The sequence below is a fragment of the Salmo salar genome, chromosome ssa10, assembly GCF_905237065.1.
Source record: "Salmo salar chromosome ssa10, Ssal_v3.1, whole genome shotgun sequence".
NCBI lineage: Eukaryota > Metazoa > Chordata > Actinopteri > Salmoniformes > Salmonidae > Salmo > Salmo salar.
In genome coordinates, this window is record NC_059451.1 from 108,777,521 (window position 1) to 108,805,032 (window position 27,512).

The following is a 27,512-nucleotide window of genomic DNA, read 5'->3' on the forward strand; positions in this document are numbered from 1 at the left end:
TACTATATAAATATTTATTTAGTAACATCTGAATGGACAATTTACATACTAGGTCTTAGTTTCATGGTACATTTTGTGTTTACAGTATGCTAGTATTTCACATGTAATCAACCAAAGAGCATTAGAAATGACAATATTACAGGAAAAAAGAAAGAACCCATGCACTGTACCCAAAGAACAAATATCAATTAATTGTAACAATGTGTGATAAACAAGACATAAACAAGACTATACAGTTACCTCCCAACTGAAACTGGATCACTTTTTGCATTTTAAACAAATAGTACTAATAAATGGCCACTGGACATGCAGTTTACTAAACATGGTCCCCCACGCAGCTTAATCTGTGTCAGGGAAACTGAGTGTAACAACTACCATCAGCTTAATGCTCTCTCCTACTCTTTTGATGCTGAGGCTCTCTGTTGATCCTCTTCACCACCCTGTGTTCTCCACATAATAATACAAATAATAATAATAATAATAATAATAATAATATCATGGTGAGGGAGGAGTCTTCAGAGAGTTGGTGGAACCGCCCTGACTTCCACCTGCAGTCCCCTGGCCCACCCACTAGAGAACACACAGATAGGAGACAGAAACACAGTCAGAGAGATGAACATAACAACCAGGCTACAGTATATGAGGTCTAGGAATACAATGGACAGCTGAATTGCACGAAGAGGAAAGATTCAGAAGTGAAATCTAATTTCAGCAAATGGAAAGTAGGAGGCTGAAGTCACATAATGCACTCTGAAGATTTCATTCGTTTTACCCAGAAATTGTCCTCTGTGTGTACGGCCCGGCCCCCCTTTGCGTTCTGTTGCGCCTCTGTCCACAAATCCATTGTCATGCACTGTGCCTCTGCAATGCCATGCTCCGTTTAATAAAAATCACTAATTCAATGTTTCTACTTTTAGAGGACCTCCAATTCAGATTGCAGTTCGTTTAACAACTAGCATGCATTTTCCAGCTGGCATTTAATAGCTTAAAAAGGATGGATGGATGGATGGATGGATGGATGGATGGATGGATGGATGGGGAGAGAGAGAGAGGTCAGGTTTGAGCACAGTTTAAATGGCTGTTTTAGAGAATATTAATAAAGAGGGTGTGGCCTGGGATGTGAATTATTGATGACAACTGTCTGTGGTCTTGAGGGTCAGCGAGTCTTGCACAAAGATTTCAAAACACCAAGGCATGAACAGCCGCGAGGGGAAAATAATGAAAAGTCAAGTGTGTGCATGTGGTTGATGGGTTAAGTAAGCTTCCGGTTCTGTTTCATTCTAGTGAATACACCCCAGGGCTGACTGTGCAGCTACAATGTTAGTAAATGACAGGCACTTAAGTTATTTCACTGTGTAGGCTACATGACTGTAAATGTTAATGTAGTCCAGGAACTGTTTCAGGTCAGTTAATGAGGGTGGAGGAGTAGTGTTTCTAAACAGCTTAGTGAATGAAGCCTCTTCCTCTTGCTTGTTGTCTACTTCCCCTTGAGATGTGTGGTCATAATGTCAAGGATAAAACAGTCTTTCTTCTTCCATCAGTATACACATTGAGTCACATAGAAAGACGGACGGACGGGCGGACATACAGTATTAATGGATTTACACACACACACACACACACACACAAACTGTACCTCTACTAGGGGGTGCCAGTGGGCGATGGGCTTGCGGGGGTACGATAGCATCTCGTTCCAGTGGCCTCGTCCCAGGCTCTCTGCCTCGTTGCCCACCCTACACACTCCAATGATCTCGTTGTGACCTACACTGTGGGATAAGGGGTCACAACAAACATACAATCTCATCAAAACCTTCTGTTTCCATACATGCACTCCCATTCATGTTTTTGTTTGAAATCATGTGGATTTGTGCTTGTCTACACATTTTCACTTAATAATAATAAAAATCATATCGTAGGTTTGGTATCCTGTCCAACAGCGTGTTCTTTGGTGTAATAATTATAGTGATGTTTGGCAGATTATATCAACTCCTCAAATATTTACTCTGAACAGCATCAGGAGGCAAGGAGTCTGTACTCTGTGTTCTCCAGGCGTGTTCGTCAACATTTTTTTTTTCTCTCGCTCTCTCTCTCTCTATTGAGCTGGGTTAACAGAATGCCAGCTGCTTTCCAAACCCATGAACAACTAAAATGTGTTACACTTAGGGAGGCTCAGCTATGTGTTTGGATATGGCTAATATACTGTTTTCTCCGTTTCTGTTCAGTGTATCGTAGTCACCACAAACTTGTCGGCTATTTGCAGAAAATAAAACAAACTGCTGCCATAACGGTAGGGGGGTTCAGTTCATAGAAGCTTTGCAAAATGTTTTAATGTATTTACCGATCGTAGTCCATCACTGCTATTAGGAGACTGATCTGATCAATGTTCTCAGGAGGTACATCAAATACTATGGCTTCGTTGTAGACTGGATTCAGAGTGTTTCGCTTGGTGGATGTTTTTCTCTTTTTTAATCTCCGTCCCTCACACATCAAAGACACCTTCACATAGGGATCTAGAGAGAGTTGGGACACAGGGAGGGAAAGGGTAAACCCAAGGAGTAACAGATGGGGTATGTCCGCATTAGGCCTCTGGTCAACAGTACTGTACTATACAGGGAATATGATGCCATTTTGGATGCAGACATGGCCTCCTCAACAGTCATGCTATGTTGATATGTTTTGTCATGCCTTCTGCTCATTGGCCAATGTCATTAAAAGACCGGGAGACAGAAATTACAATTCCATTTGAAATATTACCCTGTCATATTAGACTAGAGCCCCAGTCCCCACATGGTTGACCCTACCTGAGGCTCCAGTGATGTCCATGGCTTTGAGGTTCCTAGCCTTGATCATTGTGATGGTCAGCCTTCCAGCCGTTGGTAGGTAACACAAGGAGAACATGAGATCGCCCAAGTCCACATTGTCCTACAAAGCAATGAAAACATCAATGAAAAATGTTTAGTAACTGAATGTCTCACGATGTCACCATAAATTATAGCTCTGGCATCCCTGTTAGAGATTCTGCTGGTTCACAGTGAACCGTGTTTGAGTTAACAGGAAGAGCAGCAATCCAATTATCACCTTTGAAAATAGCTTTTCTGTGAGAGTGATGCGTTCGTCAGACACCAGCATCACTCACAAGGTTAGTTACTGGCAGGGAATATGGAGGCCACGAGTCTCACCTCCAGTTGAGGCATGCACCTCACAATGGTAGGTAACCCTGACAACCCTGTTAATCCTGTAGGTTTTAGAAGCTGGGAGCCCACTCTAAATAAGCAGCATCTTCAGGCTTGGCTAGCACTAGCCTGACATCTGAATTAAGCTTTGTGTGTGTCACAGGAGGTTGGTGGCAGCTTAGTTGGGGAGGACAGGCTCGTGGTAATGGCTGGAGCAGAATAGGTGGAAAGGTATCAAATGCATCAAACATGTGGTTTCCATGTGGTTGATACCATTCCATTCACTCCATTCCAGCCATTATTATGAGCCATCCTCCCCTCAGCAGCCTCCACTGCTGCGAGTGTGCTCCTTAACCCTTAGCTCTACAGGTGTGTTATAACAGAGCATTCCCCATGTGTGAAGGTTCCCGTCAGCAGGCCCCTGGGCTCAGTGGGAGGGAAGCCCCATTATTCTGCATCAGCAGGAAAGGTCAGTCCAGCTCTCCATAGAGAAGCGCTCATTATCAGGACTGGCCTGGTCACCTCCTGCCTGGTCAGTGGTCAGTCCCAGTATCACACACACACAGCCTCCCTGAGAAGCTAGCTAGCTCCCACTCTGCTGGAGCTCTGTTGCCAGGGTTATCTGGCGTCTCTGCCTGGCTGTCATGGCTCTGACAAGCCCATCGTCAATATTGGCAACTGGGTTTAGTTCCTCATATAGCACACTGTGTTCTCTATGGAAAGGGTTTTACTAAGGGAATATGTTCACTGATGAAGTAACGGAAGTTTGAATATACTGAAAGGCAAACACAGCTCCATTTATGCTCGTTGCTCACTCAATGATGACTGACCTGAATTGGAAAATTAATTTCTGTAGGAATAGTGTCCCAAACTGTGATTTCAAAGCTCAAAAGTTAAGCTAAAAGTTTAAGAATAACATGCTGTCTGATGCGCTACATTATTCTAATATGCTGTATATGAAAAATGCATGTTGTTATAAATGGGTCTCAACTCTGATAGTTAACTACTTTGATGTTCCATTTCAAAGCCTCTAAAACACCTTGCATCACATCCACCAGAGATCAATGGACATGGTTGCTAAGGACTTGCACTAATAATGTATGCTGTTTATTGTCTTATTCTTTGTGCATTGTAATTCATGTCCTGTCCTGCAAGGAATGTGAACGATTTTGGAGGTTGTTGTTGACTTTTCATTTTTTAGACAAGGACATTGATTGGGAGTTTGAAAAAGGTCAGGTGCCATGGTGGAAAATGTAAAATTGGCACATCAATAAGTGTTCTTTCTGGATGGTTGTAATGGCAGATCTAATGCAATCTACTGTATCCAAAACAACATTAGGGCGCACTAATACTGCTCTCTGGCCCGTGTCCAATATCACTATCAATTGAATCAAACAAAGGAGTTGATTTATCAAGTCTGTCAACATAGGGCAAGGAACCACAGTGATCTCTAACCTACATCATCATCAGTCCACACTTTGCAATGCTGACATGGTCACTCAGAACGCACAGCAGGAGGTTTCCATCGTAAAGTGGAACAAGTCACACACAGACATGCTCGGCCTCTGCACACACACACACACACACACACACACACACACACACACACACACACACACACACACACACACACACACACACACAGAGGAGAGATTAGGGGTGGAACTATATAACCCCTCCCTCTCAGGCTAAATAATCAAATGAACCACTTCCATCTGCAGACTATAGCATAACAGTCCCCTCTATTCGTTGAAGCACTTCAATCAAGTCAGTGGTGGAATTATGGTAACTTGTGCTCTTTCAATGAAATTACACTGGCGCTCTAAAGGCCCCCAATATGGCTGAGTGAGAATGCTGGCAGTCTATCTTCTGTAATTATCCATCACCCTGGGATCTCGCTCTCTCTCTTTTTAAAGGGCCTCTTAATAGACAGGGTGTGTTGCTACCATGTCAGTAGAGAGAAACAGAGTGAGATGGAGAGAGGAAATGGCTTTGCGATAGCCGGCGTGTGTAAGACCATGTCATCTTATTACAACATCAGACAGTAAGTCAGCAGTTGTGACCCACTGTGGAACGACATGATTCCCCACTTTAGCTGTGCTACCCTGGGCTGCTATCTGCTAAATGTACACTGACAGAATCAGAGTAAGCTAACACATTAGAACCACCTAAGGTAGTACTCATGTTTGACTATTTAACAATGACAGAGTTTGGGATGATTCTGTTGTCATCTTGTGAATAAAAGATTCTTAAAGGCCCAATGCAGCCGTTTTTATATCAATATCAAATAATTTCTGGGTAACAATTTAGTACCTTACTGTAATTGTGGGCAAAAATTATATTGAGCAAAAATGACTTAAAATGGGGAGGGGAAAACTGGAGGAAACTGAAAACTCTCTTTGTTATTGGTCTATTAACCAATTTACCACATGGTGACGCCACTATGGAAAGCCGAAACTTCCGCCCATGCAAACCTGCTGATTAGAAGGTCCTGTGTAGATTGTATTTTCAACCAGCAACTATCAGGAAATAACACTGATCCAATTTTTGGTAACACTTTATTAGTGAAGTCCATCTGTAGATGCTCTACATCAGTAACATTTCAACTATCTACCTACTAACCCTTATCCTAACCCTAAACTTAACCTTAACACTTACCCTTATTCTAAACCTAATCCTAACCATAACCTTAACGTATCAACGCTACATATTCGTTGCCAAACCCACTGGCTCCAGGTCTTCTATAAGTCTTTGCTAGGTAAAGCTCCACCTTATCTCAGCTCACTGGTCACCATAGCAACACCCACCCGTAGCACGCATTCCAGCAGGTATATTTCACTGTTCATCCCCAAAGCCAACACTTCCTTTGGCCGCCATTCCTTCCTGTTCTCTGCTGCCAATGACTGGAACGAATTGCAAAAATCACTGAAGTTGGAGACTTATATCTCCCTCACGAACTTTAAGCGTAAGCTGTTAGAGCAGCTTACCAATCGCTGCAGCTGTACACAGCCCATCTGTAAATAGCCCATCCAACCAACTACCTACCTCATCCCCATATTTGTTTTTGTTTTTCTGCTCTTTTGCACACCAGTATTTCAAGTTGCACATCCTCATCTGCACATCTATCACTCTAGTGTTAATTGCAAAATTGTAATTGCTTCGCCACTATTGGCCTATGTTGTTTGTTTAAAATCTGCGATGGTGACACAAGGCGCTGCACAACGGGACGCCTATCCCTAAGAATTAAATAAAGGTGAAATAAAAAATTAAGATAGTATGACCATCTGTGGAGCATCTACATAGACTATCCAGACTATCCAAATAAAGTGTGACCAAATGCTTTTATAGTGTTAGTTTCATCAGCTGTTGTACAATATGATATAAAACACAGAAACTGAATTTTGACTGCACTGGGCCTTTAATACTCAATGGACCTGGTGGGAATGTGAACAACATTTGGATGTGTAGCTTTTCAGTGGTGACAGGTCTTCTCTCAGCAGTTGGCCTAGTAAATCATCCTGATTGACCTTTTCCTCTTCCCTCTGTCATTCTCTCAACCTGATAAATGGATTGGCCTTTACGTACTTTACTCCTCAATATATTTATATTACTTATTTACTTACTTAATTCTCTTCATTCCTGGAGGAACATAGGGCCTGAATATATTTATAGATGACCTTAAAATAGTTAAAAAACCAAAATCTAGAGCTGCATCACTCATGGGCCTAGATAATGCCTTAAAGCTGGAATAAATAATAGTGAAACGGCCACGTCCGTTTGCGATATTGCAACAAAGTTACTGCAAACAACGAACACTGTTTTTTTTCTAGCTCGTTCCAGTCACTACCTGCAGCGAACTGAAAAGACGAGCGACCCAGGGATGTGTGTGCTTTGGGGACCTTTAACAGAATGTGACTGGCAGAACGGGTGTTGTATGTGGAGGATGAGGGCTGCAGTAGATATCTCAGATAGGGGGGAGTGAGGCCTAAGAGGGTTTTAAAAATAAGCAACAACCAGTGGGGCTTGCGACAGATATACAGAGATTACCAGTTTACAGAGGAGTATAGAGTGCACTGATGAGTCCTATAAGGAGTGGTGGCAAATCTGATGGCTGAATGGCTTCCAGTTGAAGCTCGCATCCGCTACAAGACCATGGTGCTTGCCTACGGAGCCGTGAGGGGAACGGCACCTCCGTACCTTCAGGCTCTGATCAGTCCCTACACCCAAACGAGGGCACTGCACTCATCCACCTCTGGCATGCTGGCCCCCCTACCTCTGAGGAAGCACAGTTCCCACTCAGCCCAGTCAAAACTGTTCGCTGCTCTGGCACCCCTATGGTGGAACAAGCTCCCTCACGACGCCAGGACAGCGGAGTCAATCACCACCTTCCGGAGACACCTGAAACCCCACCTCTTTAAGGAATACCTGGGATAGGATAAATGAATCCTTCTAACCCCCCCTAAAAGATTTAGATGCACTATTGTAAAGTGGTTGTTCCACTGGATATCATAAGGTGAATGCACCAATTTGTAAGTCGCTCTGGATAAGAGCGTCTGCTAAATGACTTAAATGTAAAATGTAAAAAACATCTAGCCGCTCGAGAGCACCCTTACCTGCCGATCTATAAATTATGTCTCCATAATCTAGCATGGGAAGGATCGTCATCTGAATCAGGGTTAGTTCATCAGCTGGGGTGAACGAGGAGCGATTACGATAGAGGAAACCAAGTCTAGATTTAACTTTAGCCTGCAGCTTTATGTGCTGAGAGAAGGACAGTGTACCGTCTAGCCATACTCTGAAGTACTTGTATGAGGTGACTACCCCAAGCTCTAAACCTTCAGAGGTAGTCTTCTTACCAAACCATATGACCTTTATTTTGGAGGTGTTCAGAACAAGGTTAAGGGCGGAGAAAGCTTGTTGGACACTAAGAAATGTTGTTGTAGTGCGTTTAACACAAAATCCAGGGAGGGGCCAGTTGAGTATAAGACAATCATCTGCATATAAATGGATGAGAGAGCTTCCTACTGCCTGAGCTATGTTGTTGATGTAAAAACTTCTTAGGGCTAGTGGTCCCGCTAGCGGGACAACTTCTAGTTAAATCCTGTTGAGGACAGACGTTCCGCTAGTGGAACGCCTCGCCTAATATCCAATGGTAGAGCGTGGCGCGAAATACAAAAACCTTAAAAATGCTATAACTTCAATTTCTCAAACATATGACTATTTTACACCATTTGAAAGATAAGACTCTTGTTAATCCAACCACATTGTCCGATTTCAAAAAGGCTTCACAGCAAAAGCAAAACATTAGATTATGTCAGGAGAGTACCCAGCCAAAAATAGTCATAGTCAAAGCAAGCATATATGTCACAAAAACCCAAACCACAGCTAAATGCAGCACTAACCTTTGATGATCTTCACCAGATGACACTCCTAGGACATTATGTTATACAATACATGCATGTTTTGTTCAATCAAGTTCATATTTATATCAAAAAACAGCTTTTTACATTAGCATGTGATGTTCAGAACTAGCATACCCACCGAAAACTTCTGGTGAATTTACTAAATTACTCATGATAAACGTTGACAAAATACATAACAATTATTTTAAGAATTATAGATACAGAACTTCTTTATGCAATCACTATGTCAGATTTTAAAATAGCTTTTAGGCGAAAGCACATTTTGCAATATTCTGAGTACATAGCTCAGCCATCACAGGCTAGCTATTCAGACACCCGCCAACGTCGGGGCTCACTAAACTCAGAATTACTATTAGAAAAATTGGATTACCTTTGCTGTTCTTCGTCAGAATGCACTCCCAGGACTTCTACTTCAACAACAAATGTTGTTTTGGTTCCAAATAATCCATAGTTATATCCAAATACCTCCGTTTTGTTCGTGCGTTCAGGTCACTATCCAAAGTGTAACGCGCGAGCGCATTTCGTGACAAAAAAATTCAAAATATTCCATTACCGTACTTAGAAGCATGTCAAATGCTGTTTAAAATCAATTTTTATGCTATTTTTCTCGTAAAATAGCGATAATACTCCAACAGGACAACGTTGTATTCATTCAAAGAGAGAAAGAAAAAAATGGTGAGGTCTCGTGATCTCCAGTCTCACTGTCCCCAGGCAGACCACTTACAAACTTTGCTGCTCTACTTTGCCCAGAGACAGGAGACGCGTCATTCCGCTTTCTGAAGGCTTTAGAGAGCCTTAGAAAGTGTCACGTAACAGCACAGATGCTGTAATTTCGATAGAGATGCAACAGAAGGACAACAAATTGTCAGCAGGGCACTTCCTGCATGGAATCTTCTCAGGTTTTTGCCTGCCATATGAGTTCTGTTATAATCACAGACACCATTCAAACAGTTTTAGAAACTTTAGAGTGTTTTCTATCCAAATCTACTAATTACATGCATATTCTAGTTTCTGGGCAAGAGTAGTAACCAGATTAAATCGGGTACGTTTTTTATCTGGCCTTGAAAATACTGCCCCCTATCCACAACAGGTTATTAAACTGGAGTGCGCGCAATTCAAATAAATAATCATAAATAATATGGATTTTAAACATCTTATATTGGCTGAAAGCTTAAAATCTTGTTAATCTAACTACACTGTCCAATATACAGTAGCTATTACAGCGAAAACATGCCATGCGATTGTTTGAGGACGGCACTCCACATAAAAATATTTTTCCACCGGCACAGGTTTCATACATTCACAAATAACGATTAAATATTCACTTACTTTTTGAAAATCTTCCTCTGATTTGTCATCCAAAGGGTCCCAGCTATAACATCTAGTGTTGTTTTGTTAGATAAAATCCTTCTTTATATCCCAAAAAGTATGTTTAGTTGGCGCCATTGATTTGAGTAATCCACTCGTTCAACTTGCAGAGAAAGGAATCGGAAAATCTACCCCTAAACTTTGTTTCAACAAGTCAAAATACATTTCTATTTACTCCTCAGATACCCTAAAATGTAATCAAACTATAATATTTCTTACAGAAAGAAGTATGTTCAATAGGAAACCGATTTTAGCTGGTGCATAATGTCTTCATAGCGCGCAAACACAACTTTCCAAGACTGTGTCCTTCTGCTAAAACTGATATATCTTATTTGTTTTTGAAGTTACAAGCCTAAAACCTTGAACATAGACTGCTGACACCCTGTGGAAGCCATAGGAATTGCTTCCAGGGAGCTAACTTTCAATATGACCTTTCTTTTGAATATCTAAGAAGATGGTCTCTCAAAATAAAAACTTCTTGTTGGTTTTTCTTTGGATTTTCTCCTACCATATCTATTGTGTTATATTCTACTATATTGTTTTAACATTTCTACACACTTCAAAGTGTTTTCTTTCCAATGGTACCAATTATATGCATATCCTGGCTTCCGGGCCTGAGCTACAGACATTTTTCTTTGGGCACTTCATTCAGACAGGAAGTGGAGAAAAAAGGAGCCTAGCCCTAAGAAGTTTAATTAAAAAGAGCATGGGGCCTAGGATCGAGCCTTGGGGTACACCTTTGGTAACAGGCAGTGGCTGAGACAGCAGATGTTCTGACTTTATACACAGCACTCTTGAGAGAGGTAGTTAGCAAACCAGGCCAAAGACCCCTCAGAGACACCAATACTCCTTAGCCAGCACACACACGGCCACACAGAGTTCAAGTAACAGACACATCTCAACATGTTCAGAGGAGACTGCGTGAATCAGGCCTTCATGGTCGAATTTCTGCAAAGAAACCACTACTAAAAGTAAACCATCTGCAATGGATCATGTCACACACAGTCATTCGATTAATCAAAAATCTTATCTAATTACAATATGTCCCAAGTTGGCTCAGATCAGTACTATTGAATGTTGTGTCAGGGACACAGATTACTGCGGTCTTTGTAATGTTTGTTATAACAACCCAACAATTAATGTGAACCTGAAGAGGCTATTGGTCTTCCTCTGAGTTCTAGAACAGATGAGTTAAGCTGTGTCTAATTAAAAGTGTTACCAATGTGGTAAACAGCAACAGGTCCCTCCATCCGTATAGATCCAGATCCTTCATCTTCCTGACAGGATAAACCGCCATTGATCCTGTTCTATTGTCTACCGGTTCAATTCAACACTCATAAAGGTGGCTGTCTGACCTAGAGGCTTATAGAGACCAAGTAAAAGGTTTGGAGCTGGTGCACTTGTATCTCTCTCTGGCCCTGGAAGGTGTGGGATATGGTAAAAAAAAAACATTTCAAACATTTAGCATTACTTGTAATTGATGTTATCAAAGAAGTAGGTGGTGTGTAACATTTTCAAACAGTGTTCTTGACCTCCTTACTCTTCATGCGATCCTACAGTTTTTATTTATGGAGATGTAGCACTTTAAGGCCAAATGTGATGCCAGTTTACAGCTTTTATGTTACATATGGGATGTTTGAAACCCAACTTCACCCTGAGGTATGATTTATGCATGGACTAGTGCTTGGACTTCTGATGTCCCATGCTCTGTTCCCAGGGGGGCTGGCCCAGTTGGCTGAGTGTGTGCGTGTGAATTTGTGTACATTATGTTTGTGTACATTATGTCTGTGTGTGTGTGGCCGTTTTGTGTGTATATGTGACTGTGTGTGTGTGTGTACTTGCTTACACATTAAAAGGAAACCGATGGCTCCCAAGTGAGCTCACCCGCATGACACAGAATGTAGTTTTTTTTTTTGATCTAGGAAGTCGCCAAGCTTGACATTCTCTGAGAGTCAACATGTGAAAGTCTGACCTCCTGAGGAAAGCTGTAAAAATATCTAAAAATATATTTAAAAAAAAGTATTTTAGCCTATATTTCCGACCTTATTTAAAGTGACTGGCTGTTAATGGATTGATAGCTTTTAGATCTGTCTTTAATTTGCCTTCAATCTTCCACTAACTCTTCTCCACGTCATACCTTTTAGCAATTCTAATCCAAATGCACAGAAATATGGACAGTTGAAGTTGGAAGTTTACATACACCTTAGCCAAATACATTTAAACTCAGTTTTTTTACAATTCCTGACATTTAATCCTAGTAAAAATTCCTTGTCTTAGGTCAGTTAAGATCACCACTTTATTATAAGAATGTGAAATGTCAGAATAATAGTGGAGAGAATGATTTATTTCAGCTTTTATATCTTTCATCACATTCCCAGTGGGTCAGAAATGTACATACACCCAATTAGTATTTGGTAGCATTGCCTTTAAATTGTTTAACTTGGGTCAAACGTTCCACAAGCTTTGCACAATAAGTTGGGTGAATTTTGGCCCGGTCCTCCTGACAGAGCTGGTGTAACTGAGTCAGGTTTGTAGGCCTCCTTGCTCGCACACGCCTTTTCCGTTCTGCCCACAAAGTTTCTATAGGATTGAGGTCTGACTTTGTTGTCCTTAAGCTATTTTGTCACAACTTTGGAAGTATGCTTGGGGTCATTGTCCATTTGGAAGACCCATTTTGCTACCAAGCTTTAACTTCCTGACTGATGTCTTGAGATGTTGCTTCAATATATCCACATAATTTTCCTACCACATGATGCCATCTATTTTGTGAAGTACACCAGTCCCTCCTGCAGCAAAGCACCCCACAACATGATGCTGCCACCCCCGTGCTTCACGGTTGGGATGGTGTTCTTCGGCTTGCAAGCCTCCCACTTTTTCCTCCAAACATAACAATGGTCATTATGGCCAAACAGTTCTATTTTTGTTTCATCAGACCAGAGGACATTTCTCCAAAAAGTACAATCTTTGTCCCCATGTGCAGTTGCAAACCGTAGTCTGGCTTTTTTATGGTGGTTTTGGAGCAGTGGCTTCTTCCTTGCTGAGCAGCCTTTCAGGTTATGTCGAAATAGGACTTGTTTTACTGTGGATATAGATACTTTTGTAACCGTTTCTTCCAGCATCTTCACAAGGTCCTTTGCTGTTGTTCTGGGATTGATTTGCACTTTTCGCACCAAAATACGTTCATCTCTAGGAGACAGAACGTGTCTCCTTCCTGAGCGGTATGACGGCTGCGTGGTCCCATGGGGTTTATACTTGCGTACTATTGTTTGTACAGATGAACGTGGTACCCTCAGGCATTTGGAAATTGCTCCCAAAGATGAACCAGACTTGTGGAGGTCTACAATTGGTTTTTCTGAGGTCTTGGCTGATTTCTTTTGATTTTCCCATGATGTCAAGCAAAGAGGCACTGAGTTTGAAGGTAGGCCTTGGAATACATCCACAGGTACATCTCCAATTGACTCAAATGATGTCAATTAGCCTATCAGAAGCTTCTAAAGCCATGACATAATTTTCTGGAATTTTACAAGCTGTTTAAAGGCACAGTCAACTTAGTGTATGTAAACTTCTGACCCATTGGAATTGTGATACAGTGAAATAATCTGTCTATAAACAATTGTTGGAAAAATTACTTGTGTCATGCACAAAGTAAATGTCCTAACCGACTTTCCAAAACTATAGTTAGTTAACAAGAAATTTGTAGAGTGGTTGAAAAACGAGCTTTAATACTCCAACCTAACTGTATGTAAACTTCCCACTTCAACTGTACTTGTACAGGTTGTTCATCTCCATGGGTACTAATTATAGATGTATATTAAAGTGCAACTTGCCCTGTGTAGAGCCAATGGTAGAAAGTACCTAGGCCTAGACTTAATTGTCCTCAAGGAGTTGTCTAAGCCTAATCATACTATTGATTAACTGAAATCCCAACACTGGTGGTAAATCATGGGATCCTGGTTTCCATGGGAAGTAAAAATTAACACGTAAAAAAAGAGCATGGCCCTACAGGCAGACAGTAGATAGATGTACAGCACTGGACTCACTGACATGTCAGAAAGGCTCTAGAGTCTCAATTGTCTGTCTCAATACAAGTCCACAGTCTCATTGGAGTCTCACTGAAGAAATAAGGACTATGGTATCATTGAAGGATTGTACGTAGTCTCAGTGATATACAGTGAGGGAAAAATGTATTTGATCCCCTGCTGATTTTGTACGTTTGCCCACTGACAAAGAAAGGATCAGTCTATAATTTTAACGGTAGGTTGATTTGAACAGTGAGAGACAGAATAACAACAAAAATATCCAGAAAAACGCATGTCAGAAATTTTATAAATTGATTTACATTTTAATGAGGGAAATAAGTATTTGACCCCCTCTCAATCAGAAAGATTTCTGACTCCCAGGTGTCTTTTATACAGGTAACAAGCTGAGATTAGGAGCACACTCTTAAAGGGAGTGCTCCTAATCTCAGCTTGTTACCTGTAAAAAAGACACCTGTCCACAGAAGCAATCAATCAATCAGATTCCAAACTCTCCACCATGGCCAAGACCAAAGAGCTCTCCAAGGATGTCAGGGACAAGATTGTAGACCTACACGAGGCTGGAATGGGCTACAAGACCATCGCCAACCAGCTTGGTGAGAAGGTGACAACAATTGGTGCGATTATTCGCAAATGGAAGAAACACAAAAGAACTGTCAATATCCCTCGGCCTGGGGCTCCATGCAAGATCTCACCTCGTGGAGTTGCAATGATCATGAGAACGGTGAGGAATCATCCCAGAACTACACGGGAGGATCTTGTCAATGATCAAGGCAGCTGGGACCATAGCCACCAAGAAAACAATTGGTAACACACTACGCCGTGAAGGACTGAAATCCTGCAGCGCCCGCAAGGTCCCCCTGCTCAAGAATACATATACATGTTCGTCTGAAGTTTGCCAGTGAACATCTGAATGACTCAGAGGTCAACTGGGTGAAAGTGTGGTGGTCAGATGAGACCAAAATGGAGCTCTTTGACATCAACTCAACTCACCATGTTTGGAGGAGGAAGAATGCTGCCTATGACCCCAAGAACACCATCTCCACCGTCAAAAATGGAGGTGGAAACATTATGCTTTGGGGGTGTTTTTCTGCTAAGGGGACAGGACAACTTCACCGCATCAAAGGGACGATGGATGGGGCCATGTACTGTCAAATCTTGGGTGAGAACCTCCTTCCCTCAGCCAGGGCATTGAAAATGGGTCGTGGATGGGTATTCCAGCATGACAATGACCCAAAACACATGGCCAAGGCAACAAAGGAGTGGCTAAAGAAGAAGCACATTAAGGTCCTGGAGTGGCCTAACCAGTCTCCAGACCTTAATCCCATAGAAAATCTGTGGGTTGAGCTGAAGGTTCAAATTGCCAAACGTCAGCCTCGAAACCTTAATGACTTGGAGAAGATCTGCAAAGAGGAGTGGGACAAAATCCCTCCTGAGATGTGTGCAAACCTGGTGGCCAACTACAAGAAACATCTGACCTCTGTGATTGCCAACAAGGGTTTTGCCACCAAGTACTAAGTCATGTTTTGCAGAGGGGTCAAATACTTATATCCCTCATTAAAATGCAAATCATTTTATAACATTTTTGACATGCGTTTCTCTGGATTTTTTTGTTGTTATTCTGTCTCTCACTGTTCAAATAAACCTACCATTAAAATTATAGACTGATTATTTCTTTGTCAGTGGGCAAACGTACAAAATCAGCAGGGGATCAAATACTTTTTCCCCCCACTGTACATATCTATATACAGTATCAGTCAAAAGTTTGGACACACCCACTCATGCAAAGGTTTTTCTTTATTTTTACTGTTTTCTACATTGAAGAATAATAGTGAAGACATAAACTATGAAATAACACATATGAAATCATGTAGTACCCAAAAAAGTGTTAAACAAATTAAAATATATTTGAGATTTGAGATTCTTCAAATAGACACCCTTTGCCTTGATGACAGCTTTGCACACCCTTGGCATTCACTCAACCAGCTTCATGAGGTAGTCTGGAATGCATTTAAAATAACAGGGGTACCTTGTTAATTTGTGGAACTTCTTTCCTTCTTAATGTGTTTGAGCCAATCAGTTGTGTTGTAACAAGGTAGGGATGGTGTACAGAAGATAGCCCGATTTGGTAAAAGACCAAGTCCATATTATGGCAAGAACAGCACAAATAAGCAAAGAGAAATGACAGTCCATCATTAATTTAAGACATGAAGGTCAGTCAATCCGGAACAAGTGCAGTCGCAAAAAACATCAAGCGCTGTTATGAAACTAGATCTCATGAGGACTGCCACAGGAAAAAAATGTACTTTTAAAAATGTACTTTTTAAATTAGCTTTTAACAAGGCACACCTGTTAATTGAAATGCATTCCAGGTGGAACTGGTTGAAAGAATGCCAAGAGTGTGCAAAGTTATCATCAAGGCAAAGGTTGTCTATTTGAAGAATCTCAAATATATTTTGATTTGTTTTTGCTTACTACATGATCCCATATGTATTATTTCATAGTTTTGATGTCTTCACTATTATTCTACAATGTAGAAAATACACTGCTCAAAAAAATAAAGGGAACACTTAAACAACACAATGTAACTCCAAGTCAATCACACTTCTGTGAAATCAAACTGTCCACTTAGGAAGCAACACTGATTGACAATACATTTCACATGCTGTTGTGCAAATGGAATAGACAACAGGTGGAAATTATAGGCAATAAGCAAGCAATAAAGGAGTGGTTCAGCAGGTGTTGACCACAGACCACTTCTCAGTTCCTATGCTTCCTGGCTGATGTTTTGGTCACTTTTGAATGCTGGCGGTGCTTTCACTCTAGTGGTAGCATGAGACTGAGTCTACAACCCACACAATTGGCTCAGGTAGTGCAGCTCATCCAGGATGGCACATCAATGCGAACTGTGGCAAGAAGGTTTGCTGTGTCTGTCAGCGTAGTGTCCAGAGCATGGAGGCGCTACCAGGAGACAGGCCAGTACATCAGGAGACGTGGAGGAGGCCGTAGGAGGTCAACAACCCAGCAGCAGGACCGCTACCTCCGCCTTTGTGCAAGGAGGAGCAGGAGTGGCACTGCCAGAGCCCTGCAAAATGACCTCCAGCAGGCCACAAATGTGCATGTGTCTGCTCAAACGGTCAGAAACAGACTCCATGAGGGTGGTATGAGGGCCCGACGTCCACAGGTGGGGGTTGTGCTTACAGCCCAACACCGTGCAGGACGTTTGGCATTTGCCAGAGAACACCAAGATTGGCAAATTCGCCACTGGCGCCCTGTGCTCTTCACAGATGAAAGCAGGTTCACACTGAGCACGTGACAGACGTGACAGAGTCTGCAGATGCCGTGGAGAACGTTCTGCTGCCTGCAACATCCTCCAGCATGACCGGTTTGGTGGTGGGTCAGTCATGGTGTGGGGTGGCATTTCTTTGGGGGGCCGCACAGCCCTCCATGTGCTCGCCAGAGGTAGCCTGACTGCCATTAGGTACCGAGATGAGATCCTCAGACCCCTTGTGAGACCATATGCTGGTACGGTTGGCCCTGGGTTCCTCCTAATGCAAGACAATGCTAGACCTCATGTGGCTGGAGTGTGTCAGCAGTTCCTGCAAGAGGAAGGCATTGATGCTATGGACTGGCCCGCCCATTCCCCAGACCTGAATCCAATTTAGCACATCTGGGACATCATGTCTCGCTTCATCCACCAACGCCACTTTGCACCACAGACTGTCCAGGAGTTGGCGGATGCTTTAGTCCAGGTCTGGGAGGAGATCCCTCAGGAGACCATCCGCCACCTCATCAGGAGCATGCCCAGGCATTGTAGGGAGGTCATACAGGCACGTGGAGGCCACACACACTACTGAGCCTCATTTTGACTTGTTTTATTAAGGACATTACATCAAAGTTGGATCAGCCTGTAGTGTGGTTTTCCACTTTAATTTTGAGTGTGACTCCAAATCCAGACCTCCATGGGTTGATAAATTGGATTTCCATTGATTATTTTTGTGTGATTTTGTTGTCAGCACATTCAACTATGTAAAGAAAAAAGTATTTAATAAGATTATTTCTTTCATTCAGATCTAGGATGTGTTGTTTAAGTGTTCTCTTTATTTTTTTGAGCAGTGTAGTAAAAATAAAGAAAGCCCTTGAATGAGTAGGTGTGTCCAAACTTTTGACTGGTACTGTATATATTTCACTGAGACTACAGTCCTTCCTTGAGACTGCAGACAACGTACAATCCTTCAATGACACCATAGTCCTTATTTCTTCAGTGAGACTCCAATGAGACTGTAGAAGCCTATTGAGACAGACAATTGAGACTCCAGAGCCTTTCTAACATGTCCAGTGAGATTCAATGGAACAGATGAAACCTACAGTATGTTACAACTCCCTATTGTGATCCATGTAGTCCATGTGAATAATCTAGACAATCTCCAGCTCTGTATCCTCTCATGTAAAAGCAGCCTCTTTACTGCCAACTGAAATGTAGGTCACTACCCCTTGTGTTTCCTGGTGTGATCATGTATTATTCACCCATCTAAGTATATTTTTATGTTAGCCTTCTTTTAACACCATGGGGTGGTTCTTGGGGAACAGTGACTCCCCACTAAACTCTTAGATAATGTCTCCTTATTCACTAATTCATTAAGTCACAATAGTGCATTTATTGTTGCTTGTCCATGTACCTAAGACAATATCAACTGTATTGAGAGACAAAGTGTATTGAAAGACATAAAGAGGTTAGCTTACCGAGGTGACGTACTGGATGTCCCTACAGAGTTTAGTCTCTCTGGGGAAGTCTGCTAGGTCCAGGAAGTTATCCACCACCACCTGGCCAATGATGTCGTGGCGGGAGAAGCGGTCAAAGTCGTAGACACTGAAATGCAGTTTGCGTGTGGGCAGCTCAGCGTAGGCCACAGGGAACAGGAAGACCTCATCGAAAACAGGGTTGAGGGTCTTGCGGTGAACCTTGGTCTGGTGCTTGGTCTTGCGGTCGGGGAGCAGGTAGATTTTTATATAAGGGTCAGAGGTTCCTGTGAAGTCCTTGGCCGGTAAGTCCTGGGCCTTGTGGATCTTGATGATGAGCTGCTCCAGGTCACAGTCGAACTTGAGAATGAAGTGTATCCGGCCGCAGCTGTCGGCCCTCCTGCCGTCGTCCGTGTCCACGGAGTGCTGCTTATAGAGCTCAGGTTTGATCCGGCCCAGAGTGGCCAGGGACTCCTGTCTCTGGAACTGGCCCATGTTGAAGTCTGGGTTGGATAGGTTCATCTGGCGGCGGAATGAGTTGTGCCTACAGAGGGTAGAGAAACCAGTTATCATTAGCTATCTATAGACCTAATGCAACAGGGTTAGTTGAATTGCCTTGTTATTGTTTCTGTGTTGTGGGGCTGACCGGACAGAAGAGGTGGGTTCAGTGATCTGGCGTTGCACGCGGGCAATGTGGCGGATGTGGTTCTCCTTGGGCTTGGACTGGACCTCCAGGGGGATGTCTGGGGACGTGTGGCTGATCTTCATGGCTGACTCTGGTGCTAAAAGGCCTGAGGGCTCCTTAACACAGTCCTCGCTGTACTCATTCTCCACCCCATCCATCTCCATCAGGACTGGCTGCTGGTCCCCTTGGCCATCCTTCAAGCCCTCGGGAAGGCCACGGTCGCACCGTGGCACCCAGCACAGCTTCCATGAAAAGAAGAGTGAGACCCCGAAAAGAGCCAGGCCACAGGTGGTCACCAACAGTGACAGCAGGCTCACCGAAACATCTGGACCGACAGAACCATTGTGAGAGATGGAATTAGGGCAAGTCAGGGGATAGTACAAAGATATTATTTGTATTGATATCAACATATTATTTATGCTATTAACTTTTCTTTATATGTCTCAATGTTTTCCTCATCTTGCTATTGCACAAAAATGTGTACTTTATCATGAACATCACTGTAAGGAAAGACGTAAGGACAATTTGATGGACATTGTCCTCTGCATTTTAAGACGAAGCCTGCAATTGTATCCATTAGCAAGGGATGAAAAACTCCGATGGGTTTTAGCAGGTTATAGAGTACTGCTCAGTCAACATTAACTCATCAGTAAGTCCTCCCATCTCAAATGGCCTCTCACAGACAGTGAAAGGGAACAGGCTTTTGTCTGAGATAGGCTTTTGTCTGGCGCTTCCAACGCCAGGGTTTGTGGGTTCGATTTCCATGGGGGACCAGTACGAGAAAATGTATGAACTCACTACTGTAAGTCGCTCTGGATAAGAGTGTCTACTAAAATGTTAATGTAATGTCTCCCCTCCCCAGTCATTGTGAATCAGGCTATACAGACACCGAGGGCTTTTGGTCCATAGTGAATAAGCCCCTGTCAGTGTCCTGCAACTGCCATAGCTTCCAATCAGATCTGTACGTGTACACTGTCTCTCGGCTGTACTTCCCTTTGATTATCTAGAGCAGTGGAGGGAAATGGAGCCTCATTTGGTGTTGAGTTATTCCTCCCACCACTCCATCCTGGTTGGGCTTTGCAGCTCTGCAGTAAACATTCACAGTGTGCAGCCAGGGATCCATGGGCTCATTGGGCTGGCCCACATACTGCACTGGAGACCAACTGGGACTTCTGCACTAAGCCACAGAGAGATGGCATGCCCAGACATTGTGGGACCAGATTTTGAGGATTCACTCATCTGGTTGTCTGCTATTTTGACAATCTTTGGTATATCTACATTTGGCTGTTCTAAAAAGAGAAGAAATCAAGGACACTTTATGAGGAGTTTGGAAGCAGAATGGCTCTTTCCCTTGCTAATTGAATGTATGAAAGTTGTTGTCCCACCAAACTCCCAGCCCTCCTGGGACAAATCTGGTCTTCCTATCCTAAAACTGACAAGGTGCAATCAATATAATGAGCTCTAAATACCACTGCCTCTAATTAAATCTGCAGCTCAATTCATTACAAACACGACTCGGGGTTAAAGTTAAAAACTTTCTCAAAGGAACATTGACTGACATGTTTAATTAGCACTGGCTTAATTATTTAAATTATTAATATTGTATTAATCAACCACCCAACACTAGCACTCCCACGCACATCGCACACAACACACACACACACACACACACACACACACACACACACACACACACACACACACCAAATGTGTAGACATGCTGATTTCACGTGTTTTTTATAATTGTATATCCAGTATGTATAGGACTATGTATATTCAATGTGCTGTGTAGGGGATATAATGTACTAATTAGGCAGCCCTGCTATGGTTGTGTTTGCTCATACTGTGGATTAGAGAACAAATCATGGTGGAACAACATGTGGTGACCTTGATAGGGTCTATCCATATAAATGAATTGAACTTCTCTGATATTTCACACTGTAAGCATAATATATCCTGTGTTCCATTTCAGACAGGCAGAAGCTCAGACAGGCTATGAGAGCAACGTGTGAAAACAGCTTTTAAAAAGAAGCCAAGGTTAAAATTACAAAGAACACTCCTACAATTCAAGCTCCACAGTCTGTCAAAGAATGTGTGAAAGATTATTTATTTACAGTATGTCTGCTAACCAACAAATTAGTGTCCGACAGTTTATGGAATCACACATTTTCTCACATATTTCAATACAGGTGTTGGAACCAAAATTATTTACCAATCGTTTTGTTCTGAACAGAACCATAATTTATTTTGTTCAGTTCCACCTTTCCAACCAGAAAAATAAAGTTCTGAACAGGTTCAAACCCCCAAAAAGTAAGTTTATATTGTTATTTTCTGTTAATTTTTAAACCTCTGAAATCATAGCTCGACATTAAATTACTTCACCAATGGATAGAGCAGGTTTCTATGGAGTGGGGCAGGCTATCTACATGCAGTGGACAGACAAGTGTAGTGTAGGATGAGAGATGCAACTGAAATTCGTGGGTGAGGAGAGCACTGTGCATGACGCACTGGGCATCTTGTTGTTATGACATGCATTATCTGGATTAGGTCCACAGAATTGTACCAACAGAGGAGTGCTTCTATGAAGGAACTTTGAATGTCTTTGAGTTGGCTTAACTAACATTGGACCAGAGCTAGCCCTTTATCATGACTCTCAGTTCCATTACATTACACATAATGCCACCTAGAGCTGACGAGAGCTAGACCAGAGCTAGCTAGCTAACTAACAAGCTTGTGTGTGCAGAGCGGCACCAGGGGCGTAGGCATGGGTGGGCCTGGTTCCCCATGCCCTCCCAATCAGATTAAGCAAAAACAAAAAGAATATACATTATTATTACAAAAATACCCCCCCCTCCCCCAGACTATGCTTCTGAGGAGGGTCAGGTAGCCTACACACACACTGGCAAAGATTTTCAGCTGTCAGGCATGAAGACACTGGAATAAGTTTCTGAGTGACAAAGTCAGGGCTTTGCATAGGCGCTTTGGGTTTTAATAAAAAAAATCCCTGGAATGTAAAATAACATTATTAACCAGTTCCCATGCTTTTTCTGTTCCGGAACAGTATCGATCACTTTTGTTCTTGGTTCAGGTTCAGGTTCTGTTCCTATTTTTATTTTTTATTTTATGGTTTCTGGTTCTGTTCCTTGAACCGATTCCAACCCCTGCTTATAAATGATGTGTGTAAAAACAATCAAATGTAAAGGCACCAACAGTCTTGAGAAATACTGTATTGGGGACTATAACAGAAGTATTGCATATCTTTTTTAAACAATGCAAAATGTTTAAATAGATGTTTCATCTTCGCTAAGAGACTTCACTCCCGGTGACCTGTGTTGACTGTGTCTAACTTTCTCTTTGATGATACAATTGTACGAAACACAACAAGCGAGAGGAGCTGTTGGCCAAGGTTGTCTGATGATCAAACAAATATTTCACACATGCATGATTGGTGTTGATCTTCATAAAGAGTTGCAGGATGGATTTAAACAGGGATTCTGGAGTTGCTACATGCATTTTTGGACTTATAAATGAATGTACTCACTGATTCTTGAAGAATATGACTTAAATGCATCATGTGCTTATTTCAACTGCTGTAACCAAAATATGAGTCTGTTTTACGCCAATGTTTTAACCCTTCCCTTATTTTGGGTTCGGGGTCAATTTGGCCCGTATAGTAGGTAAAGTAAGTACATAAAGATTATAAATACAGTAGAAATATATCCCAAAACATATTTTCCAGTAGCTGAGATTGTCTTCTTTCATATGCCTTTTTCCCTGAGTTGATAGTCCCAACTGTTAAAAACGTAGAGCCAAATGTTTGATTACTCTACCAAAGTCATAAATCAATCAAATTATGACATTTTATGACATTCATGACATTTTTTACTATTTATTTGCCAAACTTCAGGCCACTGTCCCCTCGGCCTCTGAACATCACAGGGAAACATACTTATATCCTTGTGATCATCATGGATAGATATTTATTGCACAGAAGATCATTTGTCTCTAGCATAAAGGTCAAAGGTTGAGGTCAAGGTCAAATTGACTTCAGATGAAGTGTTGCTCATCACAGAAAGCAGCTTGTTTCTAGACCAAGGTTATATACGGTAGAACAAGGCCAAGGTAAAATTGCGGGGGTCAAATTGCAGGGGTCAAATTTACTCAGAACATCATGTATGTCACTAATTTTGTATTCATTTATTTATTAATTGTTTTACCAGTTTGAGAAGGGTAGATGAAGGGTCATAGTGGAAAAAGTTATGTAAAATAGAATTTCTGTTCTGGGTCAATTTGACCTGGAACATAAAGGAAGGGTTAAACAACGTAAATGTAAACAAACATTGCACAGCCTCAAAACATAGTTAAAACTGTATTTTTTTACATCATGGAGGCTCAGTCCTTGCATCCATAGCTCTGTCTATGAATTTAAGAGTGGCTACATTTCTCCAGCCCTAGTCTTGCATTGCAATACCTCCAGGGAAGCTACTCCAGCCCCATCCCTCAGCCTTTTACCAAAACAGTGGCCTCCATGTGTATCTCCTGCTGTCAGGGACTAGGGAATACATGTTTACTGATTGATCAATTATTACTGATACTTTTGCACTTCACATGGATGCTGCATCAAACCCATTCAGTTATTGTATTCAGTGGGTGGTAAAGTAACAATCAAGCTGACAAACCTCTGATTTAATCCTGAGATTTTGATGAAGAAACATTACATGGGCTATAGCAAGAAAGATTAGATTGAGAACCACTGTGATGTGAAGTTTTATGCAGGACGAATGCGGAAGACGGAGACCAACTCAGTGGCCTTGTGGGCCCTGAGATTAGAAGGTTGGGAGTTCGATCCCGTGTCAAGACATACAAAGGACTGTAAAAATGGGACCAAGTGCCTCTCTGCTTGGCACTCAGCATTATGGAAATAGATTGAGGGTAAGGCCCTGTGATAGAAAAGCTTCCTGTCCAGGGGGTGTGCTTGTACATCAAGTTGCCTCACACTACAGAAACAGGAGACAGGCATGAACATAAACATGTTCCTAAGAAGCTTCTTGAAGTGACTCATTCTGTTGATAGTACACTCATGGAAAAAGGGGTTCCAAAAGGGTTCTGCGGCTGTCCCTATAGGAGAACGCTTTTTGGATACAGAAATAACTATTTTTGGTTCCATGTACAACCCTCTTTGGAAAGGGTTCTACCTGGAGCCAAATGGGTTCTACCTGGAACCAAAAGGGGTTCTTCAAAGTTTTCTCCTATGGGGACAGTCGAAGAACTCTTTTTGGTTCTAGATAGCACCTTTTTTTAAAAGAGTGTAGGGATTTCATCACTGAATGATCACATTAGTTCTATATAATGTTTGATAATATTCATTGTCCTCACAGATCCGTACACATCCACAACACTCAGTAGGTTTTGATCTACTAAAGTTGAGATTTTCATGAAGTTGAGATACTTTGGCGATAAATGGCCCTCTGAGGGTCCAAGCTGCCCCCTTGTGGTCTCATTATAGAAGACTCCTACACCATACAGGCCTGCAGGCAGTGGGTCATATTGGCTCTCCTATTAGACCCATTGTGTTGTTTATATTAGTCTGCTACTCATCCATAGAGAGGGGAAGTCCAGGTTGTGGCCTTTCATTAAACTGTTGTCTAGTTCCTCTAGGGAAGCACACTGACTGTCATGGTTCAATAAACCTACAGCAGCAGCACCACCAATATTATGTCAATAAGTCACAATTGCAAAGGTGAGAGGTCATTTTGATATGGGGGATTGAGAGACTAGAGAGAGAGGGACCTTTAGAACCGATTGATTGCTTTTCACCTAGAAGGGCTGCGGTAACAGACTGTTGGATCCACAGAAAGCTACTGGTTACTGACAATGCTATCCCACTGCCACAGAGAGAGGCTTTGTTTTGCACGAGAAGATTGTGTGAGAAACACGGAAAGAGAAGTTTCCTTAACCTCATCTCTGTCCTTGATGGATTTGGATGTAAATAAGCTTTTTATTGCATTACCAGAGGATATGATATGGACTTTTCTCATCTGTCCATTGCTCGTAGGCATTTCATACCAGCAGTTTATGTAGCTTTATGGCCACTTATTTTCCTACTAAAAATCCCATTTGTAACTGTCCAGACCAGATTAGACTGTCTCCTCAAGTGGGCCTGACCAAAACCAAAGCATCAAGTTTTATAGTGGTCCTCTATTATTCAGATATGGATGGCAACATGGGAGGTTCAAAACTAGTTCCCACCCTTTCCTGGGGGGTTTTAATAGTTTTACATCTATAAAACGTTGCTTATGTGGAGCAACCTGCAGTAAATAGGTCACAGAGTTAACCGGGAAAAGATCTGTTAGCAGAACTTCTGTAGGATCATGCATGTTTCATGGAATTTGTAACATGTTTAATAAACGCATCAGTCAAGCCCAGTAGCTAACCCACTGTAACAAGAGACCTCACATACCACTCTGGTCTGTGACTTGATAGTCCAACCACCACACACTGAGGTACAAACAACATTTCCATTTGATCAATCATTACTATTTGTCACTTAAAGGTAATTTAGTTGTCAAAGTCAATATACAGCTGAAATAAATAAACAGTCAAATTAACCTTTAGAATATAACACACTTAGAATAATTTAGAGTGCTGCTGCCACTGGATGGTTGTGTGAGCCAGTGAGCAAGAACTTCAAAGCATTATGTTATCTGGGCAATGGTAAATGGGTGGGGCTCCGATCCCCTCTTTCAAAACACACACAAATAAAACGTTCCTTTTGTGCTGCTGTAGACGCCTTGATGAACCTCTTGTAGGATATTATAATTATTTGGTATTATTTATTTAACCAGAGAAGTCACTTGCCTAAGTGTATGCCATTTGCCTAAGTAGTTTACATTGTTTAAAAGGGAATGCACTATAGACTGCTATCCAGTTCTGGATAATATTGATGTAGACTACTATGCAACATGTTTCTAGACCTCACTTTTCACTGGAAAAAGTGTCTTGTAAAATGTTTTAAAATCGCCGTATTTGCTATTATAACGCTCTTTTCAAAAGTGTGGATGACAAAAAATTCTGAGATTGAGTCATTTAAGAATATCACCATCCTGTACAAAATCTATCTTAAAATTGTTATAGCTAAATCAATATGTTGTATTTCACATTATTGCACAACATACCTGAGTCTGAGTATCTCGGTCTGGCAAGATCTCGAAAATAGTATATGAAATCCACACAATTGTCGTTTTGCACTTCGCCCCTAGAACATAGATCCGAGAGCAGTTCTAGAGCCTTTCGACAAATCTCGTCCTCTCTGTCTCCAGGCATTTCCCACCAGCATCCTTCTGAATGGAGGGGCTCTTCCGCAGCTCCACACCACTCCTAACGCCTATCTAGACCCCGATCCCCCGTGCCGGGAGCAGACAGTCATCCCAAAGAGCACTTTTTGCCTACACCAGCATCACGCAAGTGGAGAGTGGAGAAAAGCTTTATCCAACTAAGTTTTGCTCTGAAATATTACTTTAGTTTGAATATAAAGTGTGGAAATATTGTGCCACTGTTTGAATCCATCCACTGGCATTCGCTGTCCTTCGTTGTGCGCTGTTCACTAGACTGTGGTGCTGAATTACTGAGCTGCGCTCGTCAAGGTCTTGAATGAATGGCTTTGACGGCACTCAATTATTTCTCAATGCACACTCACAGGAATCTCCATTCTGCCTACCCACCCCCCACTATTGTCCTCGCATTACAGAGCGTCCTATCGTTTCCTGCAGAGCAAGTGATGGAACAAGCAATACAAACACAGACATTGTGGTCAATCAATCAATCATTCAAGGTTTGTTGTTATTAAATGCTCAGTGTGATGGATACTTTCAATGTTAAGTCTTCAAGTAGAGCTTTGATCACCTGACACTTTGTCTTTTTGTTACAGTCTACATCATTCTTATGTTCTTTATCCCTAAAGCTAAAACGTTTATATTTTGCTATGATTCATGCTTTCACCAATAGTTTATTCTTTAGAACCCAGTTTGTAATCTATGTAAAATGTTGGCAACTTATTGCTGTGTTTAAAGCCTCTTGACAAGGTCTT

The 27,512-nt window shown here is 41.9% G+C and overlaps 1 protein-coding gene across 1 annotated transcript; it reads right to left on the reverse strand.

The window, feature by feature from the left end:
* Positions 1 to 27,234, reverse strand: syt9b (synaptotagmin IXb). The gene is made up of 7 exons (XM_014125481.2): positions 26,602 to 27,234; positions 19,388 to 19,751; positions 18,745 to 19,285; positions 2,802 to 2,922; positions 2,339 to 2,510; positions 1,637 to 1,766; positions 1 to 570 (listed from the first exon to the last, which is right to left on the reverse strand). Exons 1-7 carry the CDS (start codon positions 26,747 to 26,749, stop codon positions 496 to 498), a joined length of 1,551 nt encoding a protein of 516 aa, XP_013980956.1. The 5' UTR covers positions 26,750 to 27,234; the 3' UTR covers positions 1 to 495.
* Between the last annotated feature and the right edge of the window lie 278 nt (positions 27,235 to 27,512).